Below are 21,260 nucleotides of genomic sequence, written 5' to 3' on the forward strand. Positions count from 1 at the left end.
GTAATAGGAGAAAGACTAAGGAAAGAGAAGAGAAGAAGAAAGATGGATTCTAGTGGCTAAAAATAAAAGTGGGTCCCTTGGTTGCCAGCTGGGGTTTATTGTTGATCCGAAAAAGGTAGATTGCTGTGTTACAAATTTCCTAAGTACTGTACTCTGATCTAAAATTTTCTATATTTAGAAAAGTATTTTTTTGTCATAAAATTTACTAGAGGTCCTAGTCAGGAAGCTTTGGAATAATTGTGAAAGTATGTTTAATCTGCCAGCTTTTTAGAGCAGATTTGTTTGTGGTGTGTTTTCTGAGGTTTCAGGGGACGCAATGGGACAAGATGCTGCAGTTCGGGGGGGAGTATAAATGGAATCTCTGGATTGAGGCCCCTGACAACATGGGAGTAATGTTTTGTCTAAAGTCACATTGTTCTGGAATAGTAATTAAGTTAATCTACTATCATCTGTTCCCAAGGCCAGATCTTTCTACCCAGGAAACCAACAAGACTTTTGCTGCCGACTTCATAACGAATGACAACTTGTCTGTTGTGGTGTTCCACTGTAATTTACCTGAACAGATTTAGGAGAGAAGCAAGATTCTGTTTTTAACACTTGTGTTTGAATATTTAAGGGCAGCAGTGAACTTCAGGGCCTTCTTTTAAGTCCGCTGTGAGGATGTTTTTATCTGCCTTCAAAACTCCAGCACCACTAAGCAAACAAGAGCACTTAGGGGCCTCCTGCAACAAAAGCCATTTCACTTGGAGCTTAAACTGATTTTTCACATTCTGGCATGTGAAGCCTCCACAGGGTGCCTTGCGTCCATTCCCTGGGGAGTGCAGCATAGCACCAGCAGAGGAGGAGGAAAGATGACAGCTTTGAAGCCTTAGAAGTGGTAATAAGAGAAGCATGAGAAGACTCTTGTAAGGCACTTCTCCCACACCGTATTATGAAACCAACTAATTCCCACATGCGGCATGCTCAGGAGGCCATCTGCCACTTCCTCTGCTTGGATCCATGAAGAAGCTCTCACTCAACACTGAGACAAGCACAGTTCCCTCCCATATGTTGGGTTTCCTTCTGTAGACAGAACAGTTGATGTACCTGCATTTCCTCAAGGCACAGGGTGCATAGGTTGAATTTGTATGGATCAAAACACACGCACACACGAAAAAACATACAGTCCTCCCTGACATTGCTCCTTGGTATATTTCATCTAATAACATCAGCTTTGATAGAAACTGAACTCTGCTCATTCTTTTTAACAAGAATGCATAATTTCTGCCATGACACCACTTTTATTTGTATTTTGTTTAACTAGATAATTAGGGATATAAAATCTCACTAGCGAAGATAAATGTGGCACCTGAGAATTCCCTCAGGCATATTTGCTCTCATTTTGTTCTTTTCTCTCTCTGCCTCTTTGGAACATGCATGCCTAGTACATGCAAGCACATGAAACACAAGACATTTGATGCATGGCTTTTATTAGTGTATTTGCCATTGATTGATTAGTGCTTAGTATTAGTACTTCTTCTATTGATTGATTGCAGATGAAGTGACTATTTGACCTTTAATTATAAGCTTGGCTATTGAAAATGACATTGAGCTATGGCTTCACATAATCCATCTGGAAACCCTGACATGATGTCATTCCCTGGGGTTAATTCTGCGGGAGAAGGGAGGCCTAGAGGAAGTACCGCAACTATCAGGATGGTTCATCTAGAACAATACTGCAGGCTTTGTTGCCTGCAGTTGATGTGCAGCCCCAGCGCTTTGGAGAAGTTAATTTGCTTATACTATAGAGATGAAACTGCCGGCTACAAGTTGCCAGTTCACAATGAGTACAGCAGATTACCCAGAAATTCAGAGGATGGAAAACCCATTTTAAAGTTACCATTCATTACAGTGTTTGGACCTGCAGTGTATAAATACTAGAAATAATGACATGGTCACATGGTTATTCGTGTATTTAGCTTTTTAAAAATAATTGAAATTAGTGAGACTTGCAAGTGTTTAACTTAGGCTGGATTGCACCCAAACATTTTAGTTTTAATACCAGGAATAAGTAATCATGCCTTCCATGGTTCTCATGTTGAATATATATGATCAGCAAAATGTCAATAATTACCATGTTATGAGCTTTGGTTGAGCTTTCTGATTTGGCTAATAGAACAGCCTAATGTGTCTAAAGAATTGCAAAGAGGTTTTTTCCCTAGCATGGATTTAAGGAGCTTCCTTATATGAATAAACGATAAGATTATATTACTTCGCACAGATTAAATGGAGTTGATTGTTGCAGTCTCTGAAACACTTGCAATTTTATCTTAACTCTATTGAATCATGACCTAATTTGAGGATAGGCATGGTGAATATCCCATTCTTTTACAGAAACCTAGAGTGGGTATCAAAGAGGTCTCCTTACCTCTCCAAGTGTGAAATCACTGTTGTTCCAACTTTCTCAACACCGTGTTGTTCTGTGCTTATGCTAACACTAGTCAGGGTCACACATCTTTTTATTGCTGTCCTCACTTTACTTGCTCCTTGCCTAGTGCAAAGAGGGAAGGAAAGTTAACTCGTCATTCCGGTTAGATGCATTCCAGCTAGATGCTGGCTGGTCTGAGTGCACAGTCAATCCAAGCTGTTGCTCTGGGCAGTAGTTTTAGGGGTATCACGGAAGAAGTGGGTGATTAGGTTGGGATGCCCCCCAGATCCCTTGCAGTCATCCAAAGGATAACTGGGGTACAGCTTTACTCCAGGAGTAAAGCTTGTCTTCTCAAACTAGTATTTCTTAGCTTGCTGGATTAATCACTGTTATGGGTGCTATAACAATATACAGCTATAAGCAGTGAATGAAGTGAGGGAAAATTTAAGAGTAAATAGTAAAGAGAAATGGTTATATGGGAGACTGACTTTATGTGAGTAAACAGTGTGTGATATTGGACACATTAATTAATTGCCTCCCCCCACCTGTGAACATATGGGATGATACCTCCTAATTGGCGGAATCTGTTATTTATTTGACCTGGAATGTAGGCTCTCTGGATTAAACCTTTGACGTGGGCAGGAACGCCATCACCAGAGTGCCTCCCTGATGTTCTCAATTCATCTCTGCAGTCTGCTTGTAGTAGATTTTGAATTAATATTTAGAAAGCTTGCCTGCAGCAATACTAAAATGTGCATCAGAGAACAACAGTTGTTTACTGTGTTTGAACTGAAGAATCTCACCCAGGAGATCACATTCACTTGAAGTTTACATCTCTCAATCTCAACTTGCAAAAGGGGGATCAATGAATAACAATTGTCATTTCAGAATTGCACCTCTCCAATTATTTATTTGGTTGTGTGTCTTCCCAGATATACATTTAATTGGATCAGACACTAAAAACCAGATTGCAGCTTTTCAATGACAGCAGCAAGTTCATGCCTCTTTATAAATATATCTCTCTTCTTTAAAATCTCATATCCAGATGTAAAACGATAATGACACAGGAGACCATATTACTGTCTCTCTCACCCAAAGTGCAGTTAAAGTTAATTTATCTACTTTAAAAAATGGCATTATACCTAGCAGATTATTGACAGGTCACCCACGAGGAAATCCCAGTTTGCTCATGATTCAACATTCCTTTATCCCAAACTGGTGTAGGCTACAGATGTCTCCTACACACAGGCTTTAAAATGTTGAAGATGTTTGAAAGCATCGTATCTGTGTAGTACTCAAAGTGCAGGCAGATCAGGTGGGAAGCCATCCCACTGCACTGCAGGTGGACCAAAACATCCCCCACCCCCGCTTCTTTTCAATGGACACCACTTTCCTTTTTCACCAATTCTGAGTGTTGTTTCTGTTCAAGTACTTGAAAACTCTACAGAGTTTCATCAACCATTTTGCCCAAGCCTGCAGGGAGTTCAGCCTTACCATAAGCCTGATGAAGACCAACATCCTGGGTCTGAATGTTGCCAGGACTCCACCCATCAGCATTGGTGACCACACGCTTGAGGTGATAGACAATTTTTCTACCTGGGTTCTACCATAACCAGCAACTTCTCCATTGACACCGAGCTGGGCAAACGTACTGGCAAGGCAGACCAGGCGTGTGTGTTGAGTACACCACTTTAAGGAAGTGAATCATGGGCAACTTAATTAGGAGCAATGCCTTTCACATGTGCTGCATCAGGAAGATTTGGGGCATGGGATGGCAGGACAGAGACTCTTTCAAGCCCACATTCCCACATGTTTGTACACCTGTCTCAGCGGCATCTACACTGGCTTGGACATGTCCACAGAATGCAAGAGGGAAGGATCCCCAAGGATGTCCTCTATGGGGAAGTGGCTTCAGGCTCCAGTCCCATTTTCAGACCAACTGATGTCTGCAAACAAGACATGAAGGCTGGCAACATCAACCCTGCCATGTGGGAATCCCTTGCAGACAACTGCAGTGCCTCGAGACAAACAGTTAAGTTGTGTATCCACAGCAGTGACCAGAGGAGGAATGACTGCTGGGAGGAGCGCAGAGAGAAGAAACGTCATGGTGCATCTGCAGCAGCACAACCAGATGCCTTCATCTGCCCCAGCTGCAACAAAATGTGTCTCCGATATCAGTCTCTACAGCCACAGCAGGCACTGTAATTCTCTCAAAAGATTGACTTCACTTCCAATGGCGCACTCCTCCATTGTCTCCCAAGACAGATGGATGCCAACAACTCTGAAATTCTGGTGATGTATATAGGATGACTGCAGAGCTATACCATAGCAAATGGCTTCTGTTCTGGATTGCAACTGGAGTAAGGACACACCCCCCCCCAAAAAAAAAAATCCAACCAAGGCTGATTGATTCACCAACATTCTTTTATTCTTTTTTGAGCTTGTTTGTTGTCCGGTGACATATATGTGAAGGCATCTTTCCCTAAAGTCTCACATATCGTCTAAAACCTTAACTCATAAAAAAAGAAAATGCCTGATACGTTCTGATTTTTATCTATATTGTGTTGCCAAACAGGAAGGATTCTAAGCATTCAAATTAAATAACAATGTAAAACCCATTTGGAACATTTATGATATTTGTAACATACGATATATAATCAATTGATAAGCAGTTAGGATGAATTTTTATTTTCTGCATAACTGATGTAAAAGTTTGCCTTTTATGTCATTTTATTTCTTGCGCTACCTCAAATTGTGTAAAATTACTGAAATAAACATATTACTGGAGATACAAGTTTCAAGGGTGTATAACTCAATCCCATAGAAGTTTTGTTGGGGAGTGAGAGTTGTATCTCATGAGATGGAAACCGATAGTGTTTTAGTTCTCTGTTTCTAAGATGTATATTTTCTGTGTACTGTCATTTAACCATATAGTATTTGAATTCATGTCTTATTCTATATATACCAACTGAGTTCTTCATTCGCTAACATAATGGTTCAAACAGCTGGAAAGTTTGGTTGTTAGCAATGAAGCCAGAGCTGTGCTTGTGTAAGAAATGAGGGCACTGCCTGTGTGCGCAGTCACTTAATATTAACTAAGGCAGTCACCATCTGAGTGGTACTAAACCACGATAAGCTACCACTCATAGCACATGTACTGTTGTCCCATTTTATGGCCCACACAACTTTTAAAATCAATCTCGTCGTGACTTGATTCATTTTTTAATTCTCTGTTAACTAATTGCTACTACAACACAGTCAGACAGGTGTAGGTGTTTTTGAATCTGAGGCTGGCATCTTCAGATGTTGGCATTAAATGTTTCATCGTTAGCATCTGGAGAGAGTGCTCAGACCATCCATTAAACATCATTTCCAAGCTGTGCAAACCCACTGGAAAAAAACAAGGAATAGATCGAACACTTGTATCCTTTTCATATTTTCATTTACTCTAAAAGAAAACAGCACCAAGAAGTGCTAAACTTTCCCCTCTTTCTACTGCTTTTCTTTCCTTTTTCCTTTTATATTGAGCATCCTTTTTGTGGCAATGTGAACATTGTGAACCAGTGACCTGAACCTATTGTTAGTGAGAAACACGCTTAGGACAATGTACGTCTTTCCCTTGTTTTCCCCAAGTGTTATGAAGGCCTTGCAGTTAATCTGGGATTCAGAATCATTACTTCCTACAGAGAGTCTTTCTATGCACACAATACTATCAAGTTTCTCATGCAAAAACTTTGAGAAGGAAGATCAGCAAAATAAAAAGAAAAGCTATTTCTTTCACTCTTTCATTTTCAGAAAAGCATTTCTTCCCTAACAGAAAAAGAAAACAAAATAAACTTAACAAGGAAATTTTCTTTCATACAAAAAGCCATGGGGAAGGAAAATGTGATTGTCTTTCAACCAGTAGAAAAAAGAAAAAAATAGGGGTGGGTGGGTAGGTGTGTAATCACCGGCCTCCTCACCGCCACCGCCTCTTGCAATTTTTTCTGGCTCTCACAAAATCCCACTGATTTTAATGGTGGTGACAAAAAGAAAACAAACTTAATAGTAAACACAGCTCTGCTTTAATCAACTTGGTCCAGCCCTAGTGCCTTGATGACAGTTTAAAACCCCTCCTCCATTCTCATCAGATTTAACATTTGATGGGTGGGGGGGGTGAAAACCCTCTTCCTCAGATGATCTGCTCAGACAACTGAGGCAGAGAGCTGTTTAACTCTGTATGTGAGTCCTCTGTCTTGCACTTGGATTTGTTCTGCATGTGTATGGGGTACTTGTGAGTGCACACAAGAGTGAGTGTGGGCGGCACTCACTTTTAGCCACATCTGCTACTGGCATTCAGCCCCTAGAGGGTTGGCCAAAGGTGAATCGTGCTCTCTGGCAAACAAAAGAAAAAAGCCACCCCTGCTCTGAATCCCAGGCTTCGTGTTCTTCACAATATACTCAGCCTCTGTCTTTCACAAGAGTTCTGGGACAGAAACAAACCTTTGGTGAAACTTGAATTTCTTCCAACAATAGTATTCTCCCATGTTGTCTTTTCCCTGTCCACGCTACGTTTAAGGAAACTTGTTTGTTTCCTTGTCATGTTGCACGTTTCCCCCAGTCTCACTCTGCATCAGCCACTAGTGGCTAAAGCAAAAAATTCAATGTGATGACATCAGGACATGGGAGCCTGATCCTGTTTTCATATACTTCTTTCTCCTAATGTGTAGTTCCAAAGAAAGAGTTCCAGAATTGACGTTACATTCTGTCATTAAATATTAGGGTGGGGGTATTTTTTTTAGCCTTAATGGAAGTGTTTCATGCTTCCCTCTCCCCTCCATACTGTTCCAGAGGTGGTTTTCGTGTTGGTGTCTTTCTGTATTGATTTTTAAAATTAAATGTACTGAGGAAATATTTATATTACAGCTTACGAAAAACAAAACTCCTCCTTTTGCATAGATCCATCAGGATGTTTGTGGCCTAAATAATCCTAGTTGACTCTGATTTCTCACAAACACTTCAATGAAACATCATCATATAAGGCAGTTTATGCCGCATTGATGTATGGCTACCTTCCAGCCATCAACAAATTCTCTCATTAATACTTACTGATCTATTGATGGGTTTTGATGCAGTCACCCATAAATGTACACTAGTGGCTAGTATTGATGAAAATACACTTAGGGGACTTTGCTGCATTGCTTTTTGAGACACCCCAGATTATAGAGAGATTGTTAATAGTGCCTCTGTAAATGCACATTCCCACAGTTCAACTTTGCCTAGCCGCCTGGGATGAGTCATAAGGCAAAGTAGACACAAATGCCAATCACATAGACAAATTATTTCGTCTGAGGGTGTTTTCACAGACACACTTCAGTCTGTAACATAACTAAGCTGTAGCATGACCCAGAAAGAGCAGCATGGCTTTTTATCCTCAACCATTGTACTTAGTGTGGCCATCATTGTGGGATCCACTCTATGGCACTTAGACTAGCCTTCCCCAATCTGGTGGCTGCCAGATACTTTGGATCACAACTCCCATTGGCCAGCATGACCAGTGGTCAGGAATGATGAGGCTGGTTGTCCAGCAACATCTGGAGAGCATCTCATTGGCTACCCCTTCAGGGAAAGGGAATGCAAAAGACTTGTGCTTTTTTAGAAGACACTACATTGAACTTCTTCCTTTTCATTCCTCCTCAATTTGATCCCAGTGTTAAGTGCATGTGAAACAAATTGGTTAGTGCAGCCAAATAACTTCTAATTTTTGTTTGGAGTTCCAGTTTTCTAAAAGGCTTGTGGTTCACTACAATCATGTGTAAGTCTGTATAAACAAATGACACTTTTTACTGTTATGAAGCCTAGATTGTGCAGGAAAGGGGAAAAACACTCTTCAATAGGTTGTTTTTCTTTTTCTGTGCCCACAGCAATATTATTTCTAAGTGGGGTAAGGGTCGCAGGCTATTGTACAGCAGGAGGGTTTTCCTCCCCAGTACATCCGTGTTACATGAACACACCTTATCTTTTTCTGTAATGCCCAATCTGTAAGTAAAATATCTCTGTTTACTTGCATGTATACATAAATGATTGGATGTGTGAGAGACTTCTAAAATGAATTGTTGGTTTGGATCTGCATAGGGAAAAGAAATCTAAATGCTGGAGTAAGAAAGAAACTTGGGGGGGGATCCGTGACTTGTGTGAAGGATAACCAATATTTCGGTAGTAACAAAGAGAGGTTCTCTCAAATCATAGCAGTGCCAAGCAGCAAGTGACAAATGCTACTCTGAGGAAAGCACAGAGATTCAAGGAGCATAAAATAAACATATTAAAACGGGGGGTGGGAGACCTGAGCTCCCGTTCTTACTTTTTTATCCTTTCCATCCTGGGTATAGGATAAAAGAAAACTCTTGGTTCCTTGTTAAAGAAAAAAAAAGCTCTTACTTGAAGTTCTTGCTTGGCAGATGTCAGTTGAAAGCTCAGCGAAGGAATAGGCTGCAATGTCAAACTCTGTTGGGTAATTTTAGACAAATGTGTCATGTGTGACATGGAAATATGGCGTGCTGTACATTAGTGATTTCCCAAGTGTTTGGATCAGGTAGTAATGTGCTGAGAAAGTGCTCTTTATCTATCCTCGCTGTGTACTTGTACAGCAGAGGGGGAAATGCTTTTGGTAGAAATTACTTTAGTCAGAAAAAAAGAATCCATTTACAATATGTGCCTGCTAACATCTTTCAGACAATGCATTGTATTAAAAAGGCATTTTTGATTAATGTTTTATAAACATTTTTCAGCATGACAGCTTAAAGTCCCTGTAAAATTGTAAATGCGTGCAGAGTGCTCACTTTCATAAAGTCAAATGCCATCTCCTGAAGCTTGCATGGATCCTGTCAACCATGGTGACACAGAATCAGTACCTTGGAGCATTAAAATTTATTTGCTTCATTTCTGTGGTTGCAGTGATAGCGGGATAGAAAGAGAGTCATATTTAAATTTATGTGAAAATACTTTCCTACCCTGCAAGTTTTTAAAAATACTGTGTGTGTGTGTGTGTGTGTGTGTGTGTGTGTGTGTGTGTGTGTGTAGTGACTGTGAAAATGTGAAGTACAAATGCTGTATTTCAGGGAGGGGGTTTTTTAAATGTAAAAGATTCACAGTCATTAAGAGGCAAGAGACTAAGGAAAGTCTGAAGTTACATGGTACCACCACAGGGGTAGACCTTCCTGCTTGAGTTGACTACTAGTTTGAAGAGTAGCCCTGCTTGCTTTGGGGTTAGCCTGTGATATTGGAGGGGAATTAGGATGCTGCATATATAGGAAATTTGCTTTTTCATAGAGCTACAGGGGACTAAAGACTTATCAGGGCTGTTCTTAAATACTTTGTGTACTGTGTCTCAGTACTTAAGTACTCAGACTGTAGGAGACAGAACAGTGTCTTGTTATGGTAATTAAAATATGGCCTCAGGAAGATGGGGTGGGGCTAAAGAAGCAAAATAGGGAAAGGCAGGATATCCCTTATGATAATGTAAGAGTAGAAAGCTGTATCTTATTTACTAAGGGATGGAAGGTACTCTTGGAAATTACTTCTTTCCATCTTTTTTCCTCTCCATTAGAGCAATCTTGTGCTTCTTGACTTGTGGTCTTATGTTCTGAAATGCTTTGATCATTCAAGAGACCAGATTGCTCCAGTTTGTTTTTGTGTTTCCTAACCATGAGGACGTAGGAAGTCCCATCCTTGGAGAGTGAGACCTGTATTTGAAGGTCTCCTCTCTATTGTCAGAGAAACTTCCACAGCCCTTTCCCTACCAATATCAGATTTCCACTGTTGGTAGGACCAAACCATGGGAGATTTGGGTACATGCTGGGTGTGAACCTGAGAAATGGCTCTATCCAAAGGACCCAACACTTCAGTCCCCTTACATGCCCCCAAACAAGGTGGTGAGTTCAGTCCACCCTGGAGACCCTTTGACTTCCCTCCCAGTGTTTTCAGTAGGAGGGAAATAGTTAAGAAAAATCATGGGAGAGGAGTGGAAGAGCTCTCCTCCATTTTGCCAGCCGGAGCCCAGCAGGGTTCTGGATTGGTTGGTCCACTGTGTATCACGTCAAGCAATCCGACAAAGCGATATTCCAGACATGCCTTACACAGTAAAGCATCAGAAGGCACAAAAGGCCCAGGACTCAAGTCCGCTGGCTCACTCCCCAGCAATGCCCCTGACCTGGGAGTAAAACCCACTGAACACAGTAGAACTTCCAAGGAAATGGATAAGAGTTTCAGTGCCCTAGTGGGGAAACAGTCTTGGTTTCATCCTCCCTCCTGATTTCACTTGCAGAAATTGGTAGGATAGGTGGAGGGATGGGAGGATAGTAGCAAAGTTCCTGGCAGGTTGTTGAATTTTGGTTCTCATTTGTTTCCTCCGGGTCCATGAACAGCAGGAGCAACATTGTTAACACTTGTTTTCCATTCCTTACAAATCGGGTTTGAATAATAATTTCAAATGTTTCCCCTTTAAAAAAACAACACACTGAAAGCAGCCGTCAAACACGGGAACTGGTGCATCTATGGGAAGACTAATGTAACAATGTGAACCATTTTTCTGAAATTCACTTTTTAAAAAGCTATGCTTAACTTTTTGAACATTTTAGAAAAGTAGCTGGATTTGCTATGTTTTAAAATATATATATTTGTGTGTGCCAAGATGCTGCACAACTTTATACTAAAGAGATCTAATGTTGGTGTTCCTATCGTATTCCATTACATCAGAATTTATGTACTATAAGTGATGAAAGAAACTGGAGTGGACAGATAAAAATAAAGATAACCAAATCCTTTTAAGCATAGCACCTTTTGTTCTTTGCTACCCATCTTAAAGATTTAAATTTCTCAGCAGTGCTTTGCTATTTTTGTTATAGTGGCACCTGCTCCTGTCACTGTCGTTTGAATCACTGCTCCTGTTCCATAGTTACATTAACAAACGCTGTGGACTGAAATATCCAAGAGTGGCCTGGGATTTACAATAGGCTTTGTTTCCATGTTTGTAATGTTGTTCAAAGAATCCAGCATCCCTTCTCAGACAAAAGACCAAAAATCAAACAAGCGTGCACATCCTCATGTAGTTTCTTTTCTTCATTCAAAACTTTGTAGGATTTAATGGCACTACATTGGGCCTGATTTCCAAAATGGTTTTGGGCCACAATCCTTTACCCACATACCCAGGAGTAAGCCCTATTCAACTCTATGGGACTTGCCTCTTGAGTAGACATTGTGCTGTTGTAACAGTGTAATGTTTGTTTGTTTGTTTGTTTGTTTGTTTGTTTGTTTGTTTCTTGCTTGCTTGCTTGCTTGCTTGCTTGCTTGCTTGCTTGCTTGCTTTCTAACATTCCTGTAACTGTATTTTTTTTATATACACACACACACACACACAAGCTTTCTAACATTCCAGGAATACTTTATAGCAATAATATGTAACCTGGAGGCCTCTTATAGACCCAACCACCCCAACTGAAGGAACTGCTAGGTAAACAATCAGTCATTCCTTTTGATGCACCAGTTGTCCAAAATGTCCTGGGCAAAGCGGTAAGGATTCCTTTTCCATTCCGAGGTGCAAATGTTCCCCTTTCACTGCAAAGAGAACATATTTGTTTGTGGAAAAGAGAGTAGGCTCAGCGACCGTGAGGAATATCATAAATGGGGGAGAAGGTAAGCAATTTGGCATTGAGATAAAGGAAAGCGAGAGGGTGGGGGAATCTAGGTCACCCCCCAATATTTTGTACAGTTGGCCTCTAGCAGGTTAGAAATTTGCATTCAGCCTCTGGCTGAGAGAATGCCGCTTTCGAGCGGAGGGGAGATTTGTTCTTGGAGTCTCTCCAGCATTCTGTCTCGTCCTTTTTGCCAAAAGGAAAAGGGGCTTTTCTTCACTGCAGAATTAGTTTTTCTGCCTCCTACTACATCTGTGTCTTCTGAACTATCTTTTTTCGTTTGTTTTCTTTTTTGAAATCTTAGTGAAATGTTATAAAAAGTATAATGCTTTCCTGTGATCCCTGACAAAGAAAATACATCAGTCAAAGCAGTCCTAAATTTAGCTGTCTTTCTGTCCACAGGAATACCAATGCTGAAGATAGTATTTGAAGGCTACGAACACCTATCCTTAATCTCAGTCCCTTTACTTATCTATCACCCGGCTCAGATTCTCCTCGGTAGCGTGTTGGTACCAACAATAAAGTCTTGGATGATTTCTAGACAAAAGGTAAGGAATTGTGGCCAGAAGCATAGTTCATTACGATAGATCTAGGGGGAGAGAAAGATAAGATTAGAGAACTGTTGTGTCCATTGCTGTTCAGGTGCTGGCAGAGCCACTCCATGATCATACCAATCTGCAGGCAAGGAGATTAGGCTGGGCTGAATGGGTGCTTCGTGTGGACTTCTGGCAATCATTTTGCACGGAAAAAGCACATCAGTAAATAGGACCTGCAGGCATACCCAGAGATGCTCACTGCATCTGAAGCACCGTGCCACATTTTGTCCTTGTACGATGCTTTGGTGAGATTCTCTGCACAATAAAGTATCTGCTCTTCCTCTGCCTAGATATCATAAACAATGAAGGGGAGGCATTTAGAAAATTTCCAAAGACAGGAAATTGTGACTCTTTCATCCATTCATGTGTGCCCAGTAAAGTCTAAAAAGGCCCTGTTGTGGGTGGTTTTGTTTCCCCCAAATCTAGTAGGGCATTTTCCTTTTTCCTCCGAGATGCGTCCAAAGTCAGGTCTCTTTTCTTGTTAGTTTTAATTAACCAGGCTATGTTGCTTGGCAGATTTATTTTGATCATTTGTCATTTTGCCATACCACTGTTCGTCTTCTGGTCTTGTAGGTTATTTTTCCAAGAATATTATTCTAATTACATGACAATATTATTATTTTTGTAAATCAGGGAAGTTCATTCTTGGTTCAGTAGCAATAATTACAATAGATTTTTGATGTTGTGCTTGGATAATGGTCTCCTGCTTTGAAAGTAAACATGTCAACTTCACCTTGATGTTTATTTTCTATCAACTCCTTGGCTTCACTTTGGCATTTCTTTCCTGGTGGAAAACTGTTATCCAGTCATTGTACTCAGCTCTACAGTGACATCCTTCCTTAATTATGATACCAACATGTGATTTCTTCATGAAGTAGAATTTAAATATTTAGAGGTTCGCCGACAAGAGGGCGTTTCTATTCCAGCAAGTAGTACTGTAGAAGCCTCCACACACCAAAGATCTCATTTTCCCAAACAATGTTGCAAATATATGTGTCTTCATTCGTAATGTATTGAATACAATTAACCCTAATTCCCAAATTTAAGAAACAAATAGTGCACTTTTTACGAGAGCAATGTGGTCTGTGTTCCATCTGTTTTGTTAATGCTTTCTCAATAGCCTGTCTGACTGTTTTTTAAAGATGTTTAAATATAAGATGAATACCCATATCATGGTTCACAAGCTCTTGGGAATATTTCAGCACACAGTAATGAGTTTTAACATTGAAGGAACCTGACAGCAACACTCACGTTACATATATGTGCACATAATTTACATGAGTGCAATTTCTCATATGATTTTTTTTAAAAAAGAAAACAGACCAACAAACACATTAGGCCTGAAACTGGGTCAACCAAATATGGAGAGCTAATGAGACCTTTCAGTACTGTCAGAACTACTACGGTACCAGATCTCACTACTATAAAGCCAACAGAAGTCTTATCACAAGGCATTTGGCAGTGCCAGAGGCTTCTTCAAGAAAGGGGCAGCAAAGCAGTGCAACACACAGTTAAACCATGGAATTCACTCTGATAAGAGGCAGTGAGGGCTCCCAACTTTGGAAAAGGATTCAGGAGAAGAAGGCTTATCAGTGGCTACTAGCCATGATGGCTGTTCTCGTGACTCCATGGCCATAGGCAGTAATGCTTCTGAATACCAGCTGCTGGAAGCTTGCAGGTTTTCCACGGGCATCTGGATGGCCACTGTGAGAACAGAATGCTAGACTAGATGCCATTCTAGCAGGCTCTTCCTAAGTTCTTATGCTCTTCTTTTCTAAGTGTCCAAGGAGGAACTTTCTCTGCCCGGTGCCACCCTGTGGCCCAGTGCTGCCATCTTTCTCCTCTAGGAAATGCAATGGTGCCACTCTAAACTTTTCTTAACAGGAAAGGATAACCTAGGATTTTTTTCTCCCAGGAAATCTGCAACAGATGGCTTCTTAAAAGTTACCAAGCTTCATCATCCGCATTTTATCAGATGGGTGATTCCAGTTCCCTGTCTTTAGGAATTGCCAGGAGTGAGAGAGGAGTAGGGTATGCTGCCAGTCAGTGTCAGAGAAATAAGAAAGTGTCATGTCTCCAGGTGTGAGGGAGAGAGAAAAGGAAGAAACGGTATGTTATAGCCCATCATGAGGTGACTTGTAGAAAAAAGCTAGAGTCTTTTTGATCCTTGCTAATCCCAGAAGAAAGAATTCTTGCATAAGGTGGAGAAGTAAACAGCAAGATAGTGGGGGAACACCCCTTGTAATTTAGCAGCACGAGGCACTCAGGGAAGAGTTGGCCAGAGACACCAGCATCTCTCCCTTCTGTAGGAAACCTATCACCAATTTATTTCAAGTACATTGGGTTGTTTAACTTTGCTGCTGCTTCTTCTTTCAATGCAAACAAACTGATGCTGTGTTTTACTGCTTGCAGGCACTGAAATTAACAAAGCAGCCCAAGATGCCAGTGAAAGTTTAACAGTGGAAGAGATCCAATGAATGTATATATGTACTATTTTGTACATACACAGAGACAATTCAGAAGATGGGCATATGTGAATGTTGCTTCGGCATTTATTTTATTTTTATAGATACTTATATATACATATATATATTTAAAATACCTACTGAAGTGCCTTAAAATATATTTGACAAAAAGCATTGATTCCAAAATCACATGGCTGCTTGGTGTAAGAGATTGCACTAAAGTTTGGGGTCATTTGAATTCCCCCCCCCCCTTATTGAGTGAATAGTTCAGACAATGAGAGACTGGAGCTTCCATCCTCACACCTTCTCAGAGGAAGTGGGCACAAGCCGCCAAGTGTTTCTTACTCTCACGTAAGCTCCACTGAACTGAATGAAGTCAGAACGAGAGCCGTGCTCTGCAGATTCTACTCACCATTCACGTGCATATATGCTAATCCCAGGCCAAAACAAACCAGGGGCAAGCAACACTCTTCTGGCTGACAACGGGAAAGCAATTTCTGACAACGGGAAAGCAATTTCTGAAGTTCTAGTCAAGATTAACTTGAATTTCTGTGTGATTCCGTAACCCTCCCTGCTCCTATGATTATGACATGCCTTTTTCTTCTAAGTTTGTGTACACTCAGCATGGGGCCATCCATTGGAGAGAAACGGAGAAGCATAAATTATTTGCATTTGTTGACACAGTTGTCTAGACATTCCTTCAAAGCTAATGGTTTCTCAAGGCAATTCTCTGCATTCCATTTTTATGATTTTATGGCATTGTATATCTTAAATGCATCGTGAGCATCTTCAAAGAGAAGGCCCGGTGCTTATGGTTGTAAGGGAAGATCTGTGATCTACAAGTGCAGCTAGGAGGGTTTTTATTAGTAACATTAGTATTATTGGTGTTAACCCAAACTGAGCTAAAAGATCTCCCCTCTTTCCCCCAAATTCAGTACACCATACCCCACAGCGACAGAAGAATATCCAATGCTAATATTCTCTTTACTGTCGCTTGCAGAGTGGTGTTCTTTGCAGCAAAGGCAAGCTAGTGAAAATGAAAACCTAATTCTGTAATTAGATATTTCCCACAGAAAGCATATATTTGTGTACTCTTTAAATGTTTGAAAGCACTGGTATAAAAGGGGGAATATTTCTGGTCAATTTGGCTGCTGTAGCTTAAGTGAATTTTTTTAAAGATTAAATATGTTGAGTTTTCTTTACACTTTATAAAAGAGTCCAGTATACTAATGATATACACTTACCTGGGAGTAAGTCCTTCATTGGAATTTACTTCCATTCCTCATAGGAATTTACATAGGATTGCATTGCTAGTAAGCAGTGTACCTTATTCATGTCAGTTGCCTTTAGGCTAAGGCAGGATTCCTCAGCCTCAGCCCTCCAGATGTTTTGAGACTACAATTCCCATTATCCCTGACCACTGGTCCTGCTAGCTAGGGATCATGGGAGTTGTAGGCCAAAAACATCTGGAGGGCCTAGGTTGAGGAAGCCTGGGCTTAAGGGGTAGTCAACCTTTTTATACCTGCCACCCACTAATGCATCTTTCTCAATGGTAAAATTTCCTCACCGCCCACCAGTGCTCGATGGAAGGAGGATTCAGCTTGTGCCGTACAGCCCTCTACCGCCCACCTAGAATCCTGAAACGCCCACTAGTGGGCGGTAGGGACCAGGTTGACAACCCCTGGGCTAAGCAGTGATCTGAGAGGCATATAATGCCATTGCACCCTCGTGAGCTTGGTAATCATGTGGCCCCATCCAGGAGATCCTTATGGACCTGGTAGCTTGCACCGCAACTCTGTCCACAAGATCTTCCTGTTCATAGCCCATTCCACTGAAGTATGTGAAGAAGCCTGCTTCTGCAAGAATGTATGTGTGCATTCAACCGCATATGGAATTGTGGGAATGAAAATTTTGATTTTGACCTCTGTACATTACAGTGGAAAGAAGGGGCAGGTTCTTAGGGAATGTCATCCAGTTTCAATATTATTGACCTGGCTTGTGCAACAATGTGAGCCAACCTGGCTTAGCAAGAACATGCAACCATGTGGGCTCCCATAGAGGAGCTCGCAGGTACTTTTTGATCCTCCTTAGTCCTCGTTACTGCTGTGCCTACCTAAGCCAAGGTTTGGCTTTGTGTGTTGTCTGAACCAGGACTCATGGTTACGCTCTTCCCCTCATTAACTACAATCTGCAGTTTGGCTTACCATGTTGTGCGAACCTTATTAACTGCACACACAAACTGTTTGAAATACATTCCTCTCCCTATACCCCAAGACTTGATAATGCATTATTCATCTTGGGATTAACAGTCCTGTCCAGATAACTGTATTTGGTGCCAAGCTGAGTTGCCTTATTATGTTGTCAACAATCTATATCAATCTGTATAAAATGACTTCCTTGTTGCTTAGGTCAAAATGTGTTTATTGATAGGCCACTTTTCTGAAATGAAGTTACTACTTCTGAATGATAGAGGTGCAAAAGATCTAAGTGCCCATTAATAAGAATTAAGGTCAGTGAAATTGAGCATAGAAGCTACTGCTTTTTGCCAATTAGATAGCCTCAATCATGTTTATTTGCATAAGGGTCAGAATTATAAAATGGTAAAATATCAGATATGTTTCTAAGAAGCAGCCTGTATAGGTACACCACAAACTCATCACAAGCTAGATTCTCAGTTAAGTGGATCAGATATATGTATTTTTACACACACATCACAAATTCACCACATATACATCTTGATTCAGTTGTCTAAAAATACAGGGAGCCAAAACGCCAGAAAAAGAACAGATAACATGTTTTTCTTTTTGTTTTGACAAATCCTTTCTTGGGCCTCCAAAATACAGGTTATCTTAAGTCCACAATCTTGGCCATAAGCTGAGGAAGAAAATGAGACCTGTGAGTTTTGTGGCTGACTGTTCCAAAACTGGATGCAATATCATGTGAATTTCTCTTGTGAGCAAGCCCCATGAAAATGAGGAGATGCACCACAGTGCAAGGCTTGCCCTTATGCAAATCCAATTCATTTTGATGCCTCTTGCAAATGAAATATACCTGGCTGTTTCTTCCACCACTGTTAAACTCACAGCCAACTAACTCTTCTGTCTTATCATTTGAGTCATGTCTGCTCTTAAACAGTCGCTACACTGCTACTCATCCAACAGATCTACCTCAAATTACTACAGTATCATCAGTTCATGACTTTTAACTACGGAAATTTGTCATGGCAATTTCATTGATATTACACTGTATTTAAGGCTTCCAGGGAAAGGCACTTCTGGCTATAATTGTTGATGGCTTTGAACAGCCTAAATGGTGTTATGTTTCTTCCTCATTTTACACAAGTGAATGTTGGGTGGATTGTTCTTAAAGGAACATAAAGCAAAACTGAATTACATCCTTTAAGTCCATACTTAGTAGAACTTAATTATTCATATCCAAAATGTTACATTATGTTTAAAGACTGTTAAGATGTTCATTTCATGCCTTCAGTTATAAGAGGAGCTCATTGGGTGTTAGTTTGGAAAGAGGCAAACGGATAGGTCTGCAGTTTATTTTTGTAACTTGGGTTCTTTTTTCTGCCTGGGTAAAGCTTTTGGTTTGTTTCTTTTTAAAGTCTATATGAACACTTTTAAAAAATAAAAATAACTGATAAAAATGTTTCTCTCTCTTTTTTGTGTGGATGACATCGAAAAGAGTCAAGCAGGAGATGTAACTGCATGGACCACTTGTTGTCTGACCTCTTACTCAGATTTGCTGGGATGTTTGCAGCGTACAATCTCGCAGCAGGGTTTGACTCACTTGTTGCTTTCTTCCATTCTGTGCTTTGAGTTGAGCATTGTTGGATACATTATTGTTGCCTCTGACTCTTTATTTATTAAAGCATTTCTATACCACTGTATCATAAAATATCAAGACAGTGCAACCTACAAAACATTTAAAAATAAATAAATGAAATGCAGTTAACCATTCAAGTGACAGGCTAACAAAAAACAAATAGCTGCAAAGGGTTGTCAGCACAAAAAAAGTCTTCAAGAGACACCTGAAAGTCAAAAGAGAGGCTGCCCTCTCCTGGTTTCTGATCCATAATTGACTTCTGACTTCTGCTCAATGATTGAAACTAAGACCTTCACGTCGAATCTGACTATGGACTAACACGAACTTATCTCTACTCATAAACTCTTATCTCTAATTCTGTAACGAATTATTGTGTTATACACATCCTTTTGAGTTTGTAATCTCTGTTTGAGTTTGCAACTTCTTATTAAGGCAAGTTGGGCCTCTGTAATGCAGGAGGCAAGTAACAGCACTCCTCTGGATGGCATCCTAAAACAACACCACCACAAAATTCCAAACAAGGTAAGTAAGATATTATAGTCACTGGACTTTGATATGCAAGTAAAATATTTCAATTTACGTAGCCCTGTTCAGCTGTTTGGTACTCACAGCTCCCAAATATGTAAAAGTGGGGAGGAAGCTACTTCCAGCACCAGGCCAATTGGCGGACCAACTCTGTGACCTGAAGGCTGGTAGTATCAACCATGTGGAAATCCCTTGCAGACAACCGCAGTTCCTGTAGGCAGGCAGGTTGTGTATCCCCAGCCGTGACCAGAGGAGGAATGACCACTGGGAGGAGCGCAGAGAGAAGCAGCGCCACAGTGCATCTGCAGCAGCACAACTGGATGCCTTCATTAGTTGCAGCTGCAACAAGGCATGCCTCTCCCGCATCAGCCTCTGCAGCCACAGAAGGCACTACCACCATCCAACAGCTTGACCTTACCCCAAAGGCGCACTCCTCCATTGTCTCCCTAGAGTCTGGACGCCAACAAATAATGCTTTTGTGACCCCCATAATAGTAACTTTATCAGGGTGATTAGCCAAATTCATGGAGGATATGTCTCTCTGCGCCTATTAGTCATGCTAATGGAAATTCTGCATGTTGGTGAAGAAGCCCGTAATGCCAGTTGCTGGCATGAGAGGAGTGGTCATGCTGCCATGCCTAATAGACTTAAAGACTTATTTACACATCCTTCTGATTTTGGCCCAGGCAATTTCTTTCTATTACACCCCTCTGCTAACACTTTTAAGGTAAAAATTTGTTGGAAAAGGGAGCTTGACTCTCATTGCTTTTGTAAAAGAACTGCTACTGAAAACGTATGCTAATAACAAAGACTCTACCCAGCATTGCTGCTTCAACAGTCTGGAAAATGATCCGCTCCCCGCAGCGGGTTGTCTTTCTCAAAGGGGTGCCTTTTTCTCTCTCCCCTCCTTGACTTCCTTTCTGTTGAGAAAATGGAGCAATTGATGCTTCAAAAGGGAATTCCGCACTTGGCAATCAGCTCCCGCTTGCAGGATGTCTTTGTCAACGGCAGCTTGAATATATTTTCCTCTCATTTCTCTCTGTTGTGGCAGTGGCAGACACAATTCCTTTCAGATCAGAAGCCTAGTGCCTACCTGGGACAGACTATGAAAGGCATCTTCCCATGAGCCAATCGGATCCTTGCCATGGAACTGAGGATCTTGTTGGCTGCAGTGTGAGTTTTCCATTGAAGCAGATCTGCAGGTCCTGCTGCTGAGCATCATTCCATACAGAGGAAGACTTAACTTCCTGGTGGCCCACAATAAACACCTCTCACCTTCAACTTAAACTATTGTCTGTCTTTCCCCAAGGGCTGCTTCACATACTGCAGGCTTTTTGACTTGAGTCCCATTATGTGAAAACTCTGGCTGTAGTAAAATCTTGATTATTCCCATAATATAGATCCAAACTAGGCTAGAGAGCCATGTCAGATAGTGCTTCTCTGACCCTGTTATCACAGTTGTCGCCATCAGCAATTCCATAGACAACGTTAAGGTTTCTCCTGGACCCCAACTTTCCATGTGTGTCCAGATCATGCATACATGCACCAGGAGAGAGGATGAATCACATGGTGTCTTTCCCCCAAGATTTCCAGTAAGTATACTTCCTATTTTCCATCAGTTAAAGCAAATTGCAGGAGGAGTCTGAAATTTCGTGATGGGGATACTTGCACTGAATTGCGGTTAACTCTTGAATAACATGGCTCTCTCCAGTTGTCCTCAAACTGCAGTGTTGCTGTAATTCACAGATCTTTGTTACTGACATCAG

The 21,260-nt window shown here is 41.0% G+C and overlaps 1 protein-coding gene across 4 annotated transcripts in view; it reads left to right on the top strand.

The window, feature by feature from the left end:
* Positions 1-18,791, top strand: part of SLC10A7 (solute carrier family 10 member 7) — a 130,174-nt gene extending 111,383 nt beyond the window's left edge. For 2 of the 4 annotated variants that reach the window (XM_081208451.1, XM_081208449.1), the window contains 3 exons: positions 12,478-12,623; positions 14,587-14,780; positions 15,084-18,791. In XM_081208451.1, the coding sequence (XP_081064577.1) occupies positions 12,478-12,623; positions 14,587-14,757 (317 nt within the window). In that variant the 3' untranslated portion in view covers positions 14,758-14,780; positions 15,084-18,791. The remainder of the gene's footprint in view (positions 1-12,477; positions 12,624-14,586; positions 14,781-15,083) is intronic. The other 2 variants (XM_081208453.1, XM_081208452.1) reach the window with 1 other exon arrangement.
* Positions 18,792-21,260: the final 2,469 nt, after the last annotated feature.

This window comes from Podarcis bocagei (genome assembly GCF_964188305.1).
Source record: "Podarcis bocagei genome assembly, chromosome: 9".
Taxonomy (NCBI): domain Eukaryota; kingdom Metazoa; phylum Chordata; class Lepidosauria; order Squamata; family Lacertidae; genus Podarcis; species Podarcis bocagei.